The 21,697-nt window shown below is 32.5% G+C and overlaps 1 protein-coding gene and 1 non-coding gene across 2 annotated transcripts; one reads left to right on the plus strand and one right to left on the minus strand.

Moving 5' to 3' along the window:
* Nucleotides 1–15,883: 15,883 nt before the first annotated feature.
* TRNAI-UAU (transfer RNA isoleucine (anticodon UAU)) lies at nt 15,884–15,973 on the plus strand. Its single transcript is given in 2 exon segments — nt 15,884–15,921; nt 15,938–15,973. It is a non-coding gene; the product is annotated as a tRNA-Ile (tRNA).
* A 2,964-nt stretch (nt 15,974–18,937) lies between these two features.
* On the minus strand, nt 18,938–20,489 carry LOC137925000 (ommochrome-binding protein-like). Its single transcript, XM_068768428.1, has one exon. It carries the CDS (start codon nt 20,406–20,408, stop codon nt 19,551–19,553), a length of 858 nt encoding a protein of 285 aa, XP_068624529.1. The 5' UTR covers nt 20,409–20,489; the 3' UTR covers nt 18,938–19,550.
* Nucleotides 20,490–21,697: the final 1,208 nt, after the last annotated feature.

Raw genomic sequence — 21,697 nt, forward strand, 5'->3', positions numbered from 1 at the left:
AAATTGAAATTTAAGCACCTTCCCGTTGTCAAATTGATCTGAAATTTGGTACACTCATTTAATTTAGATGACAATACAATATAATAAAATCAATAACATTATAAATCTAAGATGGCCGCCGATACAAAATGGCGGATTACGTATTTTTCCTTAACCCCCTCAATATGGGTATCAAATGAATGGGCTACACTAGTAAAACACGATGATTATGTCAAAATTTAAAATTCAAGATGGACGCCGTTCCAATATGGCGGACTAGGTACATATTTTTCCACAACCACCACAATATGGGTATCAAAAAACCGTTTAACTTAAAAGTTTTTTAAATGTATTTATATTAAAATATATTTCCTCATGGATAGTCGCTGCCCTGAGTCATAAATAGCTGGATGGCACCTCTTTGTTAAGGACTCATATAAATAGATTGTTTTATCCAAGGAAGTCGTGTACACCAATACCTCACTTTGCGTCGTGGTTACGTTTTATAAAAACACAACGCATATTGAAACGCCGCAAAGTGAATTAAGATTTTCTATAGCAAAGCATGTGAATCGAAGATAGGTTTCAGGGTCACGAAAATACTACTTTATAAAAAGAAAATTGAACATAGTAAACATTTAAAAAACAAAAATAATATAACTCTGCCAATAAATAAATTAGAATAATGTTTACCTTTTTTGTAACCAGAAACAACATGTTAAAATTTATATAAATTTATAATTATCTTTTAAAAAAAGCACAACACACTACGTAATTGAACTGAACTTTTAAAATTAACAAAACAAAGTGAAAATAAAACTGTATTCAAATTGCGTTGATTTTTAATTAGAAAGGGAATCCCCGAGTTTTGGTGGCATGGCGCAATTAGAAACAAAGGTGTTGCCATCTTTTAGAAAAAAAAAATTAAAGACTCGAATCCAAAACAACGCAACTTTGAAAATCTAACGACGCACAGTGAAAATTAGTACTACTTAAGCAGCGACGCAACTTCGAAAAAAACGCAAAACGAAATGACGTAAAGCGAGGTATTGGTGTATTGTATTTGTAAAGGATAATCTCACGTTGTCAGTCACTTTTGGTCGCATCGGCAAAGTGAAGATCTGTCAATCAGTTAGGGAAACGTTCGGGATTTGAAATTGAATCAGAAAATAGTATATACTGGCCTAGCCGTCCAGGACTTCCTTGGATCTTGCTCAAACACAGCCCTTTTACACTAAATTCCCTCAAAGCGATTCTCAGCGTTTCCACAAGGCAAGCGCCTTGAGAAGTAGTGGAAGAAACACCAGCAACCCTTCTATCTAGTACAGTGATTCCCAAAGTGGTCTATATCGACCCCTAGGTCTATGACAACCTGCAAGGGGTCTACGTCAGCGAAAAAAAAATGAAGGTCCATGAAATGAAAATGGGGGTCCACAGACTGGACATCATTAGCCGAGGAGATTTAAGATTAACCCTTACAAAATTGACGCCAAATGTTGATAATTTATTATTAAAGCATCAGGTTCATCCTTCTCACTAAAAATATTGACTTATTGCTTATGTTATTTTATTAACAGTTTATTTTATGTTTATTTAATGTTACTTATGTTTTACATAACAGATACAAAATTTTATTTTGAGTAGTTTTAATTTAAATTCAATTAATAAATGTTAAATTACAATGTGTATTTACTTTAGGTTTTTAACACTAAACTTCACTACAGTTAGAAATTTACAGGAAATCAATATCAGGTAAGTAGGGGGTCTACCCAACACGGAAAAACATGGCAAGGGGTCTACGACACAAAAAAGTTTGGGGAACTCTGATCTAGTATGACCAGCGTGCACTATTTGACTAAACTCGTGGAACTTTATCGCCGTAATCCACTTAATTGTGGCGTAAATAATAAAATTTTGTAATACATTACGTGTTTATATAGGTTAAGACAATTGTAGGCAATTGTACAAGTTATTTGTATGTTAATTAAATGTTTATTTACCTTTATATGATCTGTGTTAACAAGCAAAACGATCTATTTACGAAATGTCGGAATGTATTGTTTTTGGGGTTCCGTATATTAAAAAAATATATAATAACCTGGATTTTATGCTAGAATATCAAACTAATAACATTTATTATATATAATATTTTAATGCGCATAGATGAAATTATAATATATGTAGTATATATGATGTTTGAGTAGTGGTAGTCCAAATGTAAGGGCTGATACTGCACCAGTATTGCCACAGCTTGAAAATAAGTCTTCAAATGATGGGCAGCAGTTTCCTTTGCGTACCATAATACCACACTGTGATCGCCAACCCTGGTAGATATATTTGGGGCAGGCCTGTGAGCGTCTAGTCGGCTGAGACGTCGATACACTGTTCAAAAATCTATTGTCTTTGCACCTGCATGGGTCATATAAAACCTCTTTTCATTTTAATACGTTTTTTATTCTTTTTATTTTGACAGTTCGTGTCGCGGTGCATTTTTATCTGTTCTTTTGTTCTGTCAGTCTGTTTTACCGTCAACTATTTTTGTAAAATTGTAATTGAATTACCACCGTCATTTGCATTTATTTAATCTGTTGCTTTTGTCTGTGGGTTTTTTAAAATAAGAAAAAGTTTTAAAGTTAGAGTTCTTCATATTGTCACTACCTACCAAACACGCTTGCCCAACGAGATTCTTGTTAGAATCCAATTGGGACCAGACGAGAATCGCTACGCTTATGAAATCGCTTACCCCGGAGCCTGTCTCTAGTGAGCTTTTAACAAGCGCGAGCGGAAAAGCTCTTCTCTAGACGGGAAATGGAACTGCGCCAGAAACCACGAACACCTGCTACTTCCGAGATATGTTTATCCAAAAGCAAGATACTATAGACTGAAAATAAAGAACGAAGTACACCAATACCACGCTTTGCGTCGTTTCGTTTTGCGTTTTTTTCGAAGTTGCGTCGCTGCTTAATTAGTACTAATTTTCACTGTGCGTCGTTAGATTTAAGAGGTTGTGTTGTTTTGGGTTTGAGTCTTTAATTTTTTTTTAAATTTTCTTTTTTTATATAAAAGATGGCATCACTTGTTTCTAATTGCGCCATGCCATCAAAACTGGGGGATTCCCTTTCTAACTAAAAATCAACGTAATTTTAATACAGTTTTATTTTCACTTTGTTTTGCTAATTTTAGAGTTCAGATTTAATTACGTAGTGTGTTGTGCTTTTTTTAAAAGATAATTATAAATTTATATAAATTTTGACGTGTTGTTTCTGGTTACAAAAAAGGTAAATATTTTTTCAGTTTATTTATTGGCAGAGTTATATTATTTCTGTTTTTTAAATGTTTACTTCGTTCAATTTTCATTTCAAAAAGTAGTATTTTCGTAACCCTGGAACCTATCTTCGATCTTTACATGGTTTGCTATAGAAAATCTTAATTCACTTTGCGGCTTTTCAATTTGCGTCGTGTTTTTTTGGAACGTAACCACAACGCAAAGTGAGGTATTGGTGTATGTTTATAATATTTTAGCGCGTTGTTATTATTATAACATATTATAATTAGTTTGTGTTGAAAGTACAAAAATAGCACAGCGCGGATTAAGAATGGCAAAGCAAGCGTGAAATTTATTCTAATGTAACATTTCTCACTCTCTGAACATTGAGATCTGGATTAAAATTGTCAGTGACGAACCGCATCTTACATCTGGGTTCCGTATATATAACTGGCAATAATATAGTAATTTTAATACTTACATTGTGTTCATTACCGAGTATATAATATAATATTTACGTTCTCACAAATGAAACTGAATGTTTAATTAAAAACACAACGGTTCTATTTAGTTCGACCCATAAGGAATTTGTTTATTTATATGGGTCAAAATTAGAAATTTAAATTTAAGCACCTTCCCATTGTCAGATTGATCTGAAATTTGGTACACATATTTAATTTAGATGACAATACAATGTAATAAAATCAATAACATTATAAATCTAAGATGGCCGCCGATACAAAATGACGGATTACATATTTTTCCTTAAACCCCACAATATGGGTATCAAATGAAAGGGCTACACTAGTAAAATACGATGATTATGTCAAAATTTAAAATTCAAGATGGACGCCGCTCCAATATGGCGGACTAGGTACATATTTTACAACAACCACCACAATATGGGTATCAAAAAACCGTTAAACTTAAAAGTTTTTTTTACCGAAATTTATTTAAAATCACATCATTTAAGCTATATAACAACCGCTGTCATTTCTTTTTTAGCTGCAAGTTTTTTCGGATAGTCTGCTAAAGAGTCAACTCTTGTTAAGTTCGTGATGAAGGATCCCACTAGAATGTGGTAGAATGTTAAGATAAATGTAAAAATAAAAATATTAGGTGACTTTTAACAAATATATTTAAAATTAAAAAAAAATTAATGTCATTCTCATAACAGGTTGTCAAATATCTCCCTTCCGCCTTTTTGTCTTTTGAATTTCGCGGCTATGTACAAAGCGCTACAGAGCTCGTATCTGGCAATACTATACATAATTTGAAAGGTCTTGACATAACCTACAAAACGACGCTATGCATGATTAGTTTGGATATTGCGTTCAACAGTTATAGACGTGTAAACATGGAGTTCACTAACGCCGAAATTCGCGCTATTTTAAAGTTTTCCTTCGTTAAAGGCAAATCCGCTAGAGAAACGTTCCGTGAGATTAATGGTGTTTTGGGGGATGGTACTCTATCACTTCGAACCGCGGAGGAATGGTTTCGACGATTCAGAGCCGGCAAAAACGACACCATGGATAAGCCAGCCGGCGGAAGACCTGTGACGATAAATACCGATCAAATCATGGACTACATCGAGTTAGACCGACATGGGGCATCTCGTGACATCGCCCAGGAGATGGGAGTTAGTCACCAAACCATTTTAAACCATCTGCAGAAGGCTGGATACAAAGAAAGCTTGATGTTTGGGTGCCGCATGATTTGACGCAAAAAAACCTTCTGGACCGAATCAACGCCTGCGATATGCTGCTGAAACGGAACGAACTCGACCCATTCTTGAAGCGGATGGTGACTGGCGACGAAAAATGAATCACATACGACAATATCAAGCGAAAACGGTCGTGGTCGAAGGCCGGTAAATGGTTTCAAACAGTGGCCAAGCCGGGATTGACGGCCAGGAAGGTTTTGCTGTGTGTTTGGTGGGATTGGAAGGGAATTATCCACTATGAGCTGCTCCCATATGGCCAGACGCTTAATTCTACCATCTACTGCGAACAACTGGACCGCTTGAAGCAGGCGATCGACCAGAAGCGTCCAGAATTGGCCAACAGGAAGGGTGTAGTGTTCCACCAGGACCAGTCAAAAGCTACGGGAGCTCGGATGGGAGGTTTTATCACATCCACCATATAGCCCGGACATAGCGCCAAGTGATTACCACCTGTTCCTGTCCATGGCGAATGCCCTTGGTGATGTAAAGTTGAACTCAAAAGAGGTTTGTGAAAAGTGGCTGTCCGAGTTCTTCGCAAATAAGGAGGGGGGCTTCTACGAGGGAGGTATTATGAAGTTGCCGTCTAGATGGAAACAGATTATCGAACAAAACGGCGCATATTTGAACTAAATCCGATCACTGTAACACTTTTTATAAAGCATTGAATAAAGAGCAAAAAAGCGGAAGGGAGATATTTGACAGCCTGTTATTATGACGACATATTTATTTATTTATTTTATTTAATATTCTTTATTGTACACGTTAAGATACATTTAATAAGTTTTACAATGATATACAAAAAAGTACAATGGGGCGGACTTATCACACAAGGCAATCTCTTACAGACAACCATAGTATGAAAAAGGTAGAAGTATTAATAGTGGGTAGTTTACGTGTACAAATATGTACTCGTATATATATATATATATATATATATATATATATATATATATATATATAGTATATAGTAATTAATCCCAAAAAAAGTTAAAGGTTTTAATAAACAAATAAAAAATAAGGGTTGATCGTAGAGAGATGAAAATTTAGGGTTGTATGTATTGTTGTATGCTGTATAATATGAAAAAATCGGTCAAGCCGTTTCGGAGGAGTACGGTAACCGACATTGTGACATGGAAATTTTATATATTATATATATATATATATATATATATATATAATTCATATAGAGGTGCAAGAAGCGGTCTTATCGCTCGAGTCGATCTTTACTAGACAACCTTTAGTTGGAGATGTGAGACATCAAGTAGAGGGCAGTTTAGGCTGTACATACGTACAAACACACACACACATGTATATATATATATTGCAAGACTATTCCTTACGATCCTATTGAAGGCTTGTGCACAGCTGTAAATAAAAGCATAATTACCTATGATAGTGTTGGCTATAATACGTCCGCTTAGAATTTAACAAAAAACAATTACTCTGTTTAGTTTTCTATTTTTCGTGTAAGATATTTTCTAAATTAAAATAAGGCTGTTATTATTTATTACATCAGCTAGAAGCCAGTATAAGTCCTGTCCAAATCGGTCCAGCCATTTTATAGAATAGCCAAAACAAACAGACAGACAGACCTACCAAAAGTTTAAATTATTGTTAATTTGGTATATATATTCATATACCGGTGGTAAAAAGTTATAATTGTAATATTACAAACAGACATTCCAATTTTATTAATTTATATAGATGTATGTACTAATTTTGTATAAATATGTATAATAAAAATTAATTTAAATATTTTAAAATGTGAATTTTTGGTTCATATTAAGATTTAAATATGTATTCGAATAAATATTCGTATGTATCATAGAAAACGGATTTTTTTTTATTTCAAATAAAATTTTTATCATTATTTATTAAAGAATATTGTTTTGTTTTTCGTGTTAAAATATAATAAAATCAATGTCTCTATTGACATCCTGGAATAACCTTCAATTCTTGGTAGTGAGGAACATAAAAAAATTCCTGTATGTCAAAGGCAATGGACGTGTAATGCCAATGACCTTTTTTATTATTTTTTTTTATCGCTAAATCTATGATATAATATTTTTAATAAAAAGTTAAATTATAGTGTAGTCCATAATTAATTTTATTTAACGGTTAAATATGTTATTGTTTTTTCATGTTGTTATATGTTGTTGTTTTTTTTTATAAGTTGACAGTTAAGTAAGGAATAGGGTATGAATTAATAAGAATTTGAAATACAGTATAAATGTTATTTCATAACAGACTATTGTTTACGCGAAAGATGCGCCCACCATACGATGTTGTATAAAAACAAAAACATTTTGTATCTGTAGCGCAGTTCTGCTTGTAAATTGGAGTAGTGAAGTGTTGTCACATTTTACGCGCCAAATATATTTTCCCGCGAAAATCTTTTGACAGATCGGTCACTTTTTTCTTCTAAGGTGAGTTTAATGTTTATTAATTTAAATAAGTGTGCTTTAATTATTTGTTTTTATTATATTTATCAAAGTACATGAAACATTTATAAAATAAGTTTAGTTAGTATTCTGTCAAATGTATGTGACAACGACAATATGCATTTTATTATTACTTTTTAATTTTTACGTGAATAATGCATAGATAATGAAAAGATACACAAAAAATATGTTTATTCGTAAAACTAACCTAAAACATAAATTTAACTTTATATATACCTCTTTTTTGTTACACACATATATATATATATATATATATATATATATATAATTTTTAAACAGTTGAAAAAATGTGATCCCGGCGAGTGATGAAAAAGTGTGATATTACGCTAAGAAAGGCACTGATTTTAAATAAAATATTTAATAAAACTAAGACGAATTTTATAACAATTTCTTTCATGGCTTTTTAAAATTGTGTATTTCTTTCTTAGTTCGAATTTTAAATGCAATTATAATTTCTAACGTTGACCGACCTATTCCTTCTTTTTTTTAATATATTACCTCCTTTTTATAAAGAAAGATTTAAAGTTTTTTTAATTATTAGAACATTATTTTTAAATAAACAGATTTATTATAAAGTCGTGATCAAAAACATTCTTGGAGTTTTTAATTTATTCTTATTTAATAAAACTAATAAGTTAGTTTTAAATTACTGCCAGCTAAAATTTAATTTCCAATTATATTGTAAATTTAAATTGAACATTTTTGAAGATTTTAAAAATAAAATAGATAAATTAAAGTTTTTCTTTATTTTTTGCAAGCTTCTCGTTTAATTCTAAAACGTGAGTTGTTCATGACACCGAATTATTGAAGGTTGTGACCAAGTTTTCATTGCTGACCTGATTTCTAAATATTGTTATATCGTAAAAATAACTAATCATAATAAATGTAATATTATAATGTTTTGACGTAGAATATATATTAAATTAGTATATTTAAATTAAAACAAAACTTTTTTAGTCCTTCTTTTTTTTAATCTATTAAAAACTTTGGTGTTTATGGAATAGTATAGAATATATAAATAAAAAAAAGATACCGTATATAGATTTCCACTTATGTACTGATTCATCACGATATCTCTGGAACTATAGGAATCGGCTACTTCAAATTTAGTAGAGATATTTATGATACTAAGTAAAGATCTACTAAGAAAGGATTTTATGAAATTCCACACACAAGAGGGTGTAAGGAGGTTTTTAAACTAGTATCAAAATTGTGTACCAACTAATATATAATTGAGTAAAACTTATAAATTTTATTGTTAATATGTATAAATTTTAGCTGTATTCATCTATAAGAGAAAATTGTGTAAGAAAAAATTTAAAAATTATAAAACGCTGTCGTGCCTCGCAGCTGGGAGAAGAAAGATCCGTATCAAATAGCGGCAACCCTCTCTCAACAGTCTGCGTTTAGTAAAAGCGAAAAAAAATATTGCAAAAAAAACACTATCGATACAAATTAGAATTAATAAAAAAACTACTAGAAAGTTAATAAAAACATGTGACTTAAAGCAAAAAAAAAGTATAAAAATTGTTACAAGATGCACAATTGTATTTTATATGAATAATATGACGTATTTGCGGTATGAAGGTGTAGGCGTTTAGCGGAAAAATTATATTACCATCCAAGTATGTTTCTGTATATTATGAAATGGAACGGTGATGAACTACCAGCCGTGTATTCATCTTCTTTTAAGACTTCAGCCATATATATATATATATATATGTATGTTCTTTAAAATCAAATGACAACTGTAAAATTACCGACGGTGTTCTAATTCAAATCGACGTTCGAATTTTAAATCGAGAATGATTTAAAATTAAAATTATTGTATAATTGGCTAACAATATAGCCTTTTTTAATTTTTTTTTTACATCTACAGCCATTTTTAAATATCGCACTGGTCTAAATATTTCAATACGTAAATTTAACTATTCAATGGAATCAGTCGTTATCTTGCGGAAGTCCATCCTAAGTAAGAAAAGGACCAATATTTAGCCACTTCCGCACATGCAGTGGTAGTCGTGCAACAAAGTGCACCGCCCGCCAGCCCGCTGATAAATGCGTATGCGGCAAACAATGCGAATTACACAACTGCCACCGTTAATTCACTCAACACGTGTTTCACCCCTCCACGGGGCATCTTCAGGAGTTATGTTACACCGATTAGTGCCAAACACAGAGCAGTAAATTTATCTTTTTCTCTTGTCTTACCCGAGTGATTTCCTGTGTTCAGTTACTGTAAAAAGGTTTATATTACACTTTTAGCCCTGTATTATCTCATACACGGTGATGATGTATATCATCATCATTTGACCTGTGATGGGCAGTCTGAAGTAACAGTAGGCGTGGCATACCAATCACCCTGTATACCTTTAATGTCAGATATTCGATAAACCATTCTCGTTGGATACGAGGTTAGATCATGACAGGGGTCGCCAACCTATATTATAGATAGAAGCGTTGCTTGAAATTCTTCTGTAACTTCTTCCCTGCGTTTACGCTTTCAATGTACACCTAACAACCTATCCCCCGATTTACACGTTCCTGAGAAAAACGTGTAAATCGAAAATAAAAATTTTCAAGTCAAAACCGTGGAAATCGAAAAACCTGCAGGAAATGCATAATTAACACTTGTGATTTTTTTCAATAATTTTTTAGGTGTACACCGAAATAAAAATAAAATGCATTGACGAGTTAAAATATTTAATATATTACGGAAACACTGTTCTTTTATTTAATTACAATACATTAAACAGAAGAACAAAAAATAAAACCAAAGGTGTTTTATTATCCTTTATCACTGTCAGAAATTACTCCCATTCTTTTTTTCGGAATCGAAGGTTCGAATTCACTTTCATCACTCGAAGTTATTTGTGCCGATTCGATGTTTGAAGCAGAAATATTTACATTATGAGAGATGGTAATAAAATCGGTTATTAAAATAAAAAAAACTTATTTGGAAAACCGTGTAAAAGCGAAAACGTGTAAAACAAGTACCGTGTAAATCGGGGGATAGGTGTAATAGCAATCGGCCATGTGGAAGTTCAGTTCTTTTAGACACCCGGGGAAGAAGTGGGGGAACTTGAACTTAGTCATCACTGGAGAATTCACTGAAGTTATCTAAGAGATCTGCGGATTCCTAATACGGTAAAATAATATTAAATAGCTGCCCGAGTTGAAGCACCCCTGGTATTTTAGCTGTCCTCTGTGTCCCTGCCACTTTAAACCCGTGTAATCTGCAAACGCCATTTGGTCAAGTCCAAATAAACACAACTTTCGTGTGGACTTGAACAAAAAGTATCTCCAACTTTCGAAACCTCATCAAAATAAGATAAAACGTTAATTATAATAGAAAGAGAAGATTTCTACGCAGATTGGTTTGAATCGCCATTTTCTTCCGTGAGAACACGTATTGAGAACGTAAGATAAAACGTTGCATTGTTTAATCCAAACATAATGCGATAAAGATGTGATATAAAATTAAAAATGGATTTTGAAATGAACAAAGATGACGTTATTTGAATATATTTTACATTACCCTGAGATAAATATTGCACATCGACTTTTAGAAAGAGACATTCGGGTAATTTCGGCTTCGTATCGAAAGTCCTAGTATAGCTGTCTTCAGTGATCTATGGGTAGCCTTCATACTTCATATAATACCGTTGTGTGTTATCTGAATCAGGAACTATGATATACATATATGTGTATATTAATATTATGTTATTTTTGTTACAGATACAAAAGGATACATCATGTTTTTGAAGGTAATTTAATTTTAATCATATATCACATACACCAATACCTCACTTTGTGTCGTGGTTACATTCTAAAAAAAAACACGACGCAAATTGAAACGTCGTAAAGTGAATTAAGATTTTCTATAGCAAACCATGTAAAGATCGAAGATAGGTTCCAGGGTTACGAAAGTAAAACTTTTTAAAAAGAAAACTGAACAAAGTGAACATTTAAAAAACAAAAATAATATAACTCTGCCAATAAATAAACTGGAAAAATATATAACTTTTTTGTAAACAGAAACAACACGTTAAAATTTATATAAATTTATTATTATCTTTTAAAAAACAACAACAACATACTACGTAATTGAAACTGAACTCCAAAATTAGCAAAACAAAGTGTAAAAATAAAACTAAGATTAGCAAAAATAAAACTATATTAAAATTGCGTTGATTATTAGTTAGAAAGGGAATCCCCGAGTTTTGATGGCATGGCGTAATTAGAAACAAGTGTTGCCATATTTTGAAAAAAAAAAAGAAAATTTCATAAAAAAATTAAAGACTCGAACCCAAAACAACGCAACCTCGAAAATCTAACGACGCACAGTGAAAATAAGTACTAATTAAGCAGCGACGCAACTTCGAAATAAAACGCAAAACGAAACGTCGCAAAGCGAGATATTGGTAGGTAGACCCCCTACTTACCTGATATTGATTTCCTGTAAATTTCTAACTGTAGTGAATTTTAGTGTTAAAAACTTAAAGTAAAACATATGTTAATTTATACATTTATTAATTAATGTATAAATTAACATGTGTACAATTTAAATTCAATTGAATTTAAATTAAAACTTCTCAAAATAAAATTTTGTATCTGTTATGTATAATATAGGTAACATTAAATAAACATAAAATAAACTATAAATAAAATAACATAAGCAATAAGTCAATATTTTTAGTGAGAAGGACGAACCTGATGCTTTAATAATAAATTATCTACATTTGGCGTCAATTTTATAAGGGTTAATCTTAAATCTCGGCTAATGATGTCCAGTCTATTTCTTTAGATTATTATTTATAAATAATATAAATGTTTTGATATTATAAGATAGTATGATGTAAGTAAATAGGTACTATCAGTGTATGTGTAGAGATCCACTATCGTGGACCCCATTTTCATTTCATGCACCCCCAAATTTTTTGTCGCTGACGTTGACCCCTTGCAGGTTGTCATAGACCCCTAGGGGTCGATATAGACCACTTTGGGAATCACTGCTCTAGACCTAGGACCGTCTTCTAAGACGCCATCTCTATATGTTCAGTCATTATATACGAGGGTCAAACTGAAAGTTCTTAGAAAATCAAAAACTAAGCATTCTAGCAAGTTATTAGTTTTATTATAACTTTTCAAAATAGCGTCCATTTACATCAATACATCGCTGCATTCGATGGAACCATTGAGAAAAGCACCTTGCCCACTCGGCCTTAGGGGTCTCTTCGACGGCGTTTTGAAACGCAGCCACTGCTTCTTCGGCGTCCATAAAATGTTTTCCTCGAAGTTTTTCTTTTATTTTCGGGAATAAATAAAAATCGCAGGGTGCGAGGTCGGGGCTATACGGCGGGTGACCCAGTAATTCCACGTCTGAGGTCGCCAAATAGTCGATCGTTTGCCTGGCGGTGTGCGACGAGGCATTGTCGTGATGAAGGAGGATCCTGCTGCGAGGTCGTTTCTCTCGAACTTTTTCCAAGACAAGTGGCAAACAGTTGTTAGTGTACCACTCTGCATTAACCATTTTCTGATCCTCTAAGACAACTGTCGCGTAATGACCTGTCTTTCCGAAGAACGAGGCCACCATCTTTTTTCCAACACTTCGACCTCTCTTCACTTTAGTTGGCAACTCTTCGGAAGGAAACACCCACTGAGCAGACTGTCTTTTGGTTTCCGGATCATAACAGTAAATCCAGCTTTCGTCACCCGTTAGTATGTCGAACACAGCATTTGAGTCACCTCCGTTAAATTTTTGGATCATTTCTCGGCACCAATCAAGACGGCGGAGTTTTTGAGCCTCGGTCAAATTATGCGGTATCCAGCGGGCACAAAGCTTCCTGACGGCTAAATGTTCATGGAGGATTTTGTGCACTTGACTCATACCTATGCCTAGACTTGTCCGAATCTGCTGATAGGTCACTCTTTTGTCAGTCTCTATCATACGCCGCACAACACTGATATTGTCTTCAGTCGTCGCTGTAGAAGGCCGTCCCTCACGCAAATCATCGGTGAGATTAGTTCGACCACGTTTGAATTCATTAAACCAGTTGTAAACTGTGGCACGAGATGGGGCTTCATCGTGAAAAGCCAATCGAAGTCTATCATAACTTTCTTGTTGACTTATATGACATCGAAAGTCATAAAAAATCATTGCACGAAAATTTTCTCGGCTTAAATTCATTCTGACGTGCACAGACAATTTTCAATTTGCCGCCAAATCGTAAAACAAATGACAAATGAATGAAATGTATACTCAATATTATTGGTAAAGAGTTCTATTTTCAAAATTTAAACTTATTTTTTTAATATAATGCTTTTAAGTTGCCAGTTCTAAAAACTTTCAGTTTGGCCCTCGTATGTCATACATACGAGTATATGTTATATATCTACAATCAGAAAATGCTTTCATTTCTAATTATGTAAAACAAAATTGTTTTTATATAACTATAATTATATAAGAATAAGAAATTAGAACGATCATATTTTGACTTGGAAAAATATAACATTATTACTGTACCATGAACAGATATCATTAGAGGCATATATACGAAACATTTTTTTTTAAATGTTCAAATTTAAAAATTCTAGAATGTTAATGTGCGAGCGAGATGGACAACTATTATGGACAACAATATACTTCATTGCATATAAAATGGATGCTGAAAGTAATTTATTTTCTCAATTATATTGAATAATCAAAGTTAATTCTACCTAGATATATCTTTCCAGAGGCAGAGAGAGAGAGAGATAAATAGATAGATAGAGCGTTATCTCTGTCGTACGTCTGACAAAACGTCACATAGTGTGGGAGAGAGACAATGCTCTACGAAGCCGAAATTATCCGATTGTCTCTTTCCAAAGGTCGATGTGCAATATTTACCGCCGGGAACTGTATACTGCCTTCAACATTAGTACAATTTACGTAACATAGGAAGGTTCGTTAAGCGTACATACGGCAATCAAATTCACACACCATATCGGTAACGCTATTGTTCCGGATAGAGATACATTATTACTATTTCTTTTGGTCCATAGCTAAACATTCTCTCCATAGATTTGCAATAGTTCCGGTTGAGTCTAATAAAGTCGTCTGTTTACTTTGTTTGAAAGTTCTACCGTGCGTTCACTCTCCTGTGATCTCTTCGTATAGCCTGCCCACTAACATTTCATATCAACCTGCAAGGGGTCTACGTCAGCGAAAAAAAATTTGGGAGTCCATGAAATGAAAATGGGGGTCCACAGACTGGACAACATAAGCCGAAGAGATTTAAGATTAACCCTTACAAAATTGACCTCAAATGTTGATAATTTATTATTAAAGCATCAGGTTCATCATTCTCACTAAAAATATTGACATATTGCTTATGTTATTTTATTTATAGTTTATTTATTGTTACGTATATTTTACATAACAGATACAAAATTTTATTTTGAGTAGTTTTAGTTTAAATTCAATTAATAAATGTATAAATTAACATATGTTTTTACTTAAAGTTTTTAACACTAAACTTCACTACAGTTAGAAATTTACAGGAAATCAATATCAGGTAAGTAGGGGGTCTATCCACCACGGAAAAACGTGGCAAGGGGTCTATGACACAAAAAAGTTTGGGGAACTCTGATTTAGTTGAACAAGCGATGATCCCTGCTCTCTGTTATTTCAGACAAGCTACTAATTATGTTAACTACACCTTATCTATGGACTTACAGATTGTTGGCCTGCTGATCATGACTGTCTCCGTATTCAGCGAGCCACCAGTCCAAGGGTACAGCTACCAAAGACCAGGTGCTCAAGCCAACAGTTACTTACCTCCAAGGACAGGTAAGACGGATTTTTAAACGGTTTTATTTAGTTCGACCCGTACGGAATTTATTTGGGTCAAAATTAGAAATTGAAATTTAAGCACCTTCCCGTTGTCAGATTGATCTAAAATTTGGTACACAAATTTAATTTAGATGACAATACAATATAATAAAATCAATAACATTATAAATCTAAGATGGCCGCCGATATAAAATGGCGGATTACATATTTTTCATTAACCTCCTCAATATGGGTATCAAATGAAAGGGCTACACTAGTAAAACACGATGATTATGTCAAAATTTAAAATTCAAGATGGACGCCGTTCCAATATGGCGGACTAGGTACATATTTTTCCACAACCACCGCAATATCAAAAAACCGTTTAACTTAAAAGTTTTTTTAAATGTATTTATTTTCATCCAACAGTCATTTGTTTTCACATAAAATTATAACAAAAATAAATAAACATTTATTTTTTTATAACGTAATAATTTATTTAATATATTTTAATAGTTACGTCATAATTTGATTGAAACTTATATCACATTTATGATTATTAAAAAGTATGAAATTTTTTTTGTCTATGCTATTTATATTATATAGATATATTATAGTAAGTATTCATGTTTGTAATAACAGCTCCAGTGGCGCAATTGGTTAGCGCACGGTACTTATATGACAGTGTCCGAGCAATGCCGGGGTTGTGAGTTCGAGCCTCACCTGGAGCATAAACACTTTTTGTTAGATGATCAAACAATTGCTAACGAACATATATAAATATGACATGAAATATATTACAGTAATAATTAGAACAGATAATGTCACAAAAAACCGTTGACAATTTTAAACGTATCATTCTAGGTTGGTCGAAATTCGAATTTAAAAATTAAAAATAATGCAATAAATAATATATTAAAAATATAACAGATAAAAAAATCTGACGAATATATTAGAAAATTGAATATTTTTCAAAATTTAATTAATAACAAAAATCTGTATAAAAACAGTAACGATATATATTTAAATATCAACATACATACTGTTAGTTACAAACATATACGAACCTATTGTATTATAATGAAACTACATATTTACATATTTAAAAAAAAAACACACAATTCAACTTTACTTATCTGTATTCTATCGAATTTACGAATTCTCCCGCCATCGACTAATAAATACTGACATCTGTCAAAGTGACAATTACTTTCTATAATTTGTTTTTGACAGCTGTCATATTTATTATAATAAACAAGTGGAGAGAATTAAATAACTTGTGCTTAAAATTAAAAATAATGAGTTTTGATACGATTTTTTTTATTTTATTCAAGGTTATTCCAGTCCCAATAACGGCTACCTACCGCCTTCAGGACACGGTGGAGTCTCCGGTCAGAATTACCCTGGACACGTCCAAGATCACAGTCTTGATCATGAAGTGGTAAGTTTTGATGTTTATTGCTTCAGTTTTTTCTTTTGATACAAAGTTGAGTATCTGTTCGTGGTATGCGTGCCGGGTCGGATTGACGGACTATGGTACGGCGCTGTATTTTTGAACGACATTCTCATACAGTTTTAAATTTTTATATATCTTATATTCTTGTTATATATCTCAAAAAATTTTGATTACAAAGCAGTGAAAATATTTATAACAACATAATTGTATCTTAATTTATGCATGCCGAACAGGAGTAAAGTTTTTACTCATATATATTTTATTATTGCCTGTACGTTACATTGTTTTTAGAGGTAAAAAAAGATAACTTTGCCTATCTTCGCCATTTTTAATAAAAAAATTATGGAAAAAAATGATAAGGCGTAACTCGTTTTGCAAAAATTTAAAAACTCCATAAAATTATTACGGGATTGGCATTTTATTCAGTGGCGTCGACAAAAGGACTATGTAGTGTAAATATGTACATATAATAATACTAGCTGATCCCGCTAACGTTGTTTTGCAAAAAAATTAAAGTTTTTAATTAACAAATGTAAGATAAGGGTTGATCGTAGAGGGGTGAAAATTTAGGTTTGTGTGTATTTTTATATGCTGTATCATAATAAAATAAAAACCAAAAAAATTGTCAAAAAAAATTAAAAATAAAATTTAGGGGTGGACCACCCTTATCACTTAAGGGTATGGAAAATAGATAGTAGCCGATTCTCAGACATACTGAATACGCATGTAAAATTTGGTAAAAATCGGTCAAGCCGTTTCGGAGGAGTTCAAGTTCGAACACCGTGACACGAGAATTTTATATATTAGATGTAAGACTTGTCATATCTATCAATTCGCAATATTAGATGAAAAAAAGAAAGTAATGTCGCTTTCTTAAGTTAAATTTACACTACAACATATTCAAGGAGTTTTTATTTCTAATCATTATATTCACCTTCGTTATCAACAACCTTTTGCCGTCTAGTATATACAATCAATGCGGATTTTCCTGTGTAAAATATGTCGACAGAAACGACATTACTTTTCTGTCATCCTGATATAATTATTGTTTCGTGTACAGTGTGCTTTTACTTCCCCTAAGACATTTCTTCAGTATGAACAAGCAAGACTCCATGATCGAAATTTTATTTTAACGTCAATTACGTAGGTTCACAGTTTTTGTAGTCAAATTCAAAGCAATGTTTGTCTAACTTGGTTCTACCGCTGCGATGTTATATTGAGTTATAATATTGTATATTTTTAAGATTCTAAGCGAATGCTTCCAAAACAGATATGATGGTTGACTATAAAATTCGATTCATGAATCAATATGGAATATACCTCTAGCTAGGATTAGCAGTCATCTAAGTGAATGTAAAATTCAGCTTCTATATTAGAGTTCCCCAAACTTTTTTGTGTCGTAGACCCCTTGCCATGTTTTTCCGTGTTGGGTAGACCCCCTACTTACTTGATATTGATTTCTTTTAAATTTTTAAGTATAGTGTAGTTTAGTGTTAAAAACTTAAAGTAAAAATACATGTTAATTTATACATTTATTATTTGAATTTAAATTAAATCTACTCAAAATAAAATTTTGTATCTGTTATGTAAAATATACGTAACATTAAATAAACGTAAAATAAACTATAAATAAAATAACATAAAATATATGCTTCATAGGTACATAAATAATATAAATGTTTGGATACTATAAGATAGTATGATGTAAGTAAATAGGTACTATTAGTGTATGTGTTGAGATCCACTATCGACCCCCATTTTCATTTCATGGACCCCCAAATTTTTTTTCGCTGACGTAGATCTCTTGCAGGTTGTCATAAACACCTAGGGGTCGATATAGATCACTTTGGGAATCACTGTTCTATATTATAAAGTACATGTTAAATATTTATTTACATATTTACACCATGTATATTGCTAGACATTCTGCTCATTAGTGCATTCTTGTCGTGGTCGTGCTTTGATCGGTTCTGGTGATCACGTTCTCGTTCGCCATGTAGCTTGGTGTTTTTTGAGCATTCATGTACAGATTTATTGGATGATATCTTTCCATCTCCTCGGAGAAGGTCCACCGGATCGCTTGCCTTTTGCTTTTCATAGCATCACTAAACGTTCCACTGAGTTCTCATCACGGGTGACATGTCCAAAGATAACGACGGTAACTTCTCTTTTATGATAAGTTCTTTTTGGATCGAAACTTTGCTTCGTTGCGCCGTCCAAAGGATTATCAGTATCCATCTCCAGTATCACATCTTCAGGACGTTAATTACCCGACTTTCCAGAGTCCTGGGCATCCAGGTCACAGATCCGTATAAAAAGATTAACAAGATCAGGCTTCACATAAGTAAACGGCAGACTTATACCTTATAGATATTTTTTACCATATTCAACCTTTTATTGTGACTAAATGAGGTGTGTAAATTTAATATAAAACTTATGAAAGACCATATAGATGATTGGTGATAGGTTTATATAGCAAATTAGTCAGCTAAAAACTTTAAAGCCTTTAAAACTATTATCAATCATTCTGTATACAAATGGATAAAAGTAACTGATATATTCCAACGGAGTGGTAGGTATAATTGTCAGAAGGCAGATAATAGCAGATGATCGCTAGGGTTTTAAGATTCTGGAATGGAGACCACAGATCAGTAATCGCAGCAGTAGGATGTTCATCTTCAAGATACAGAAGACGCTAAGCGGTGACTGCTTCTAGCCGTTTGTATTGCAAATCTATGTGGGAAGGCATAAGTCCAGCTGTGGACGTCTAAGGCTGTGATGTTTAAGATAACGATCACGGGATTTTGAAAAATTAATTAAGACATACAATCACACTTGTAATCTTTTTAAATTTATACACGTTTCTTCTTTGGTACATTATAAAGACGATAAGATGTTATTGGTTTTAATTTATATATACTGTCGTTTTCTGAATAATATATATCTCCGTAATCGCCAAACACGATACTTCTCGGTGTGAAAGATAGATCTGCTACTTTAGTTGCAGTTCCATTGCGACAATCGATTTCTCTTATACCATCATCTGTTATGGCGTATGTTCTTTTTCCATCTACAATGAAATTTGTAGCAAAATTTACATCAACATTCTTGATTATTTCATCGCTATTAACCGCACAATACAATCCGCACATTGTTAGAAAGTGTACATTATTATCACCGTCTATTTCAAAGTCTATCACAGTTTTTACATTACCAAATTTTATCACAGAATTTCCACGATGAACTTTATATATCATATGATTGTTTGCATCTATTAAATATATCTTATTGTCTCTTATTACAATTTTGAATATATTTACATTGTACAATCCGATATTTCTTGCTGTGTTTGTGAGTGGATCATATATGTATAGTCCGTCGTCTGAACCGAAGTATGTATCGCCTGTGTCAGGATCGACAGCTGTTGCTTTGTTCCTAGATATGCCTTCAATTTTCTTTGTTTCCTTTGTCACAACATTAACAACAGCTCTTCCAGAATTCTGTAATATATCATCCATGTACATGAAGAATAGATTTCTAGTACTAGAATCATAAGCGAGTTCGTTGGGATCTTTATATTCGTTCGTTAGTATTTCCTTCTTGTATATCCTTGGTCCGATTCTCTGTATAGGTCCATCGGTAAGCAGTAAAACTACTTTTGATTCTATATTTACAATCACAAACAATAATATATATGTTATATATTTCATATTTACGTCTTACATTCTCTGTTCGGATAACGAAACTGGCGTGGTTTGAGATTTCTTATCGTACTAGTGTTATTGTAACATTTGCGGTCAGATTGTATTTGATTGGAATGTGAATTCTATTTTTATATACATAAGGTGGATTATATGTTAAATATGTTGTATGTTCAATTACACTTCTGTCAAGTTCAGACAATATAATGATAATTTTAAGGTTACTTATTTAATTTTATTAATTGTTTGTCACTTTTGAAGTGTTTAGGATTGTTACATTAAATCAATATAATGTACTTTGGACTAAAATAAACACTGTGGAAGGTATTATATTGTAAACGCTCTTTTGTTGAATTAGGTGGGTTCAAGCAGTTCGTGAATGTTGCTATAAAATAAGAAAAAATGATATATGTAAATATTTTAAAAATATTTGCTGACATTTGCAGAAATTTTTGCATTTTTTGGACGTCGTCTATATCAGAGGACATACCAATATCGCTTGCTAATACCGCTTGACAGGCAGGTTCTTTTTTAAATGACCATTATTTTTGGGGACCTATAGTTCTCCTTGTCATGTGTGGAGCAGAATCGATACATATTCGAGTAAATAATTTTTTTCAGTTAAAATTTTAATTTGTCATTCTCGTTCTGTTCTTCACGTATTCCTTCACAAAATCTATTTTTCCATCTCTTACTTATCATCTGTCTTTTATAGCCTTACTTTCCTCATCATCGCTTTAAAATCACAGGTAATTTTTGCTATCACAGTATTGATTCATTTTTAATTACATTTAATTCTAGGTTTTTATTTACTTGCCTTATGGTTCCGCCTGATTCCTGTACTCTAGTCTTGGTTTATTTATTCCATACTGCACTACCTTTCTGCAAAAACCTAAGGATGTATATGCTTTTGCTCCAATTTCTAACGCTGAATCAGATCGAAGTCCACCAAACAGGATAGCCGACGATAAGGTGCATCGCAGTCTGGTCCTCCATAACATGGGTTGGAGATCGCAGTATTATATTATGGTACACAGAGAACTCTGTTAACCATCTTATGGAAACTTGTTTGTGTGAATTGGCAATACTATATAATTATTGCAAAAGTGTATATAAGAAGGAATCGCACCCGCTACTAAAAATATTTAAAAAAAGCTATTTAAAAATAAATACATTTAAAAAACTTTTTAGTTAAACGGTTTTTTGATACCCATATTGTGGCGGTTGTGAAAAAATATGTACCTAGTCCGCCATATTGGAACGACGTCCATCTTGAATTTTAAATTTTGACATAATCA

The sequence above is a fragment of the Battus philenor genome, unplaced genomic scaffold (genome assembly GCF_028537555.1).
Source record: "Battus philenor isolate CCGP_79_NKW_IND1 unplaced genomic scaffold, ilBatPhil1.0.hap1 SCAF_25, whole genome shotgun sequence".
NCBI classification, from domain to species: domain Eukaryota; kingdom Metazoa; phylum Arthropoda; class Insecta; order Lepidoptera; family Papilionidae; genus Battus; species Battus philenor.

Bases quoted from the DNA above. Each gene is read 5' to 3' on its own strand.
- LOC137925000 (XM_068768428.1), bottom strand. From the start codon at position 20,408: ATGAAATATATAACATATATATTATTGTTTGTGATTGTAAATATAGAA.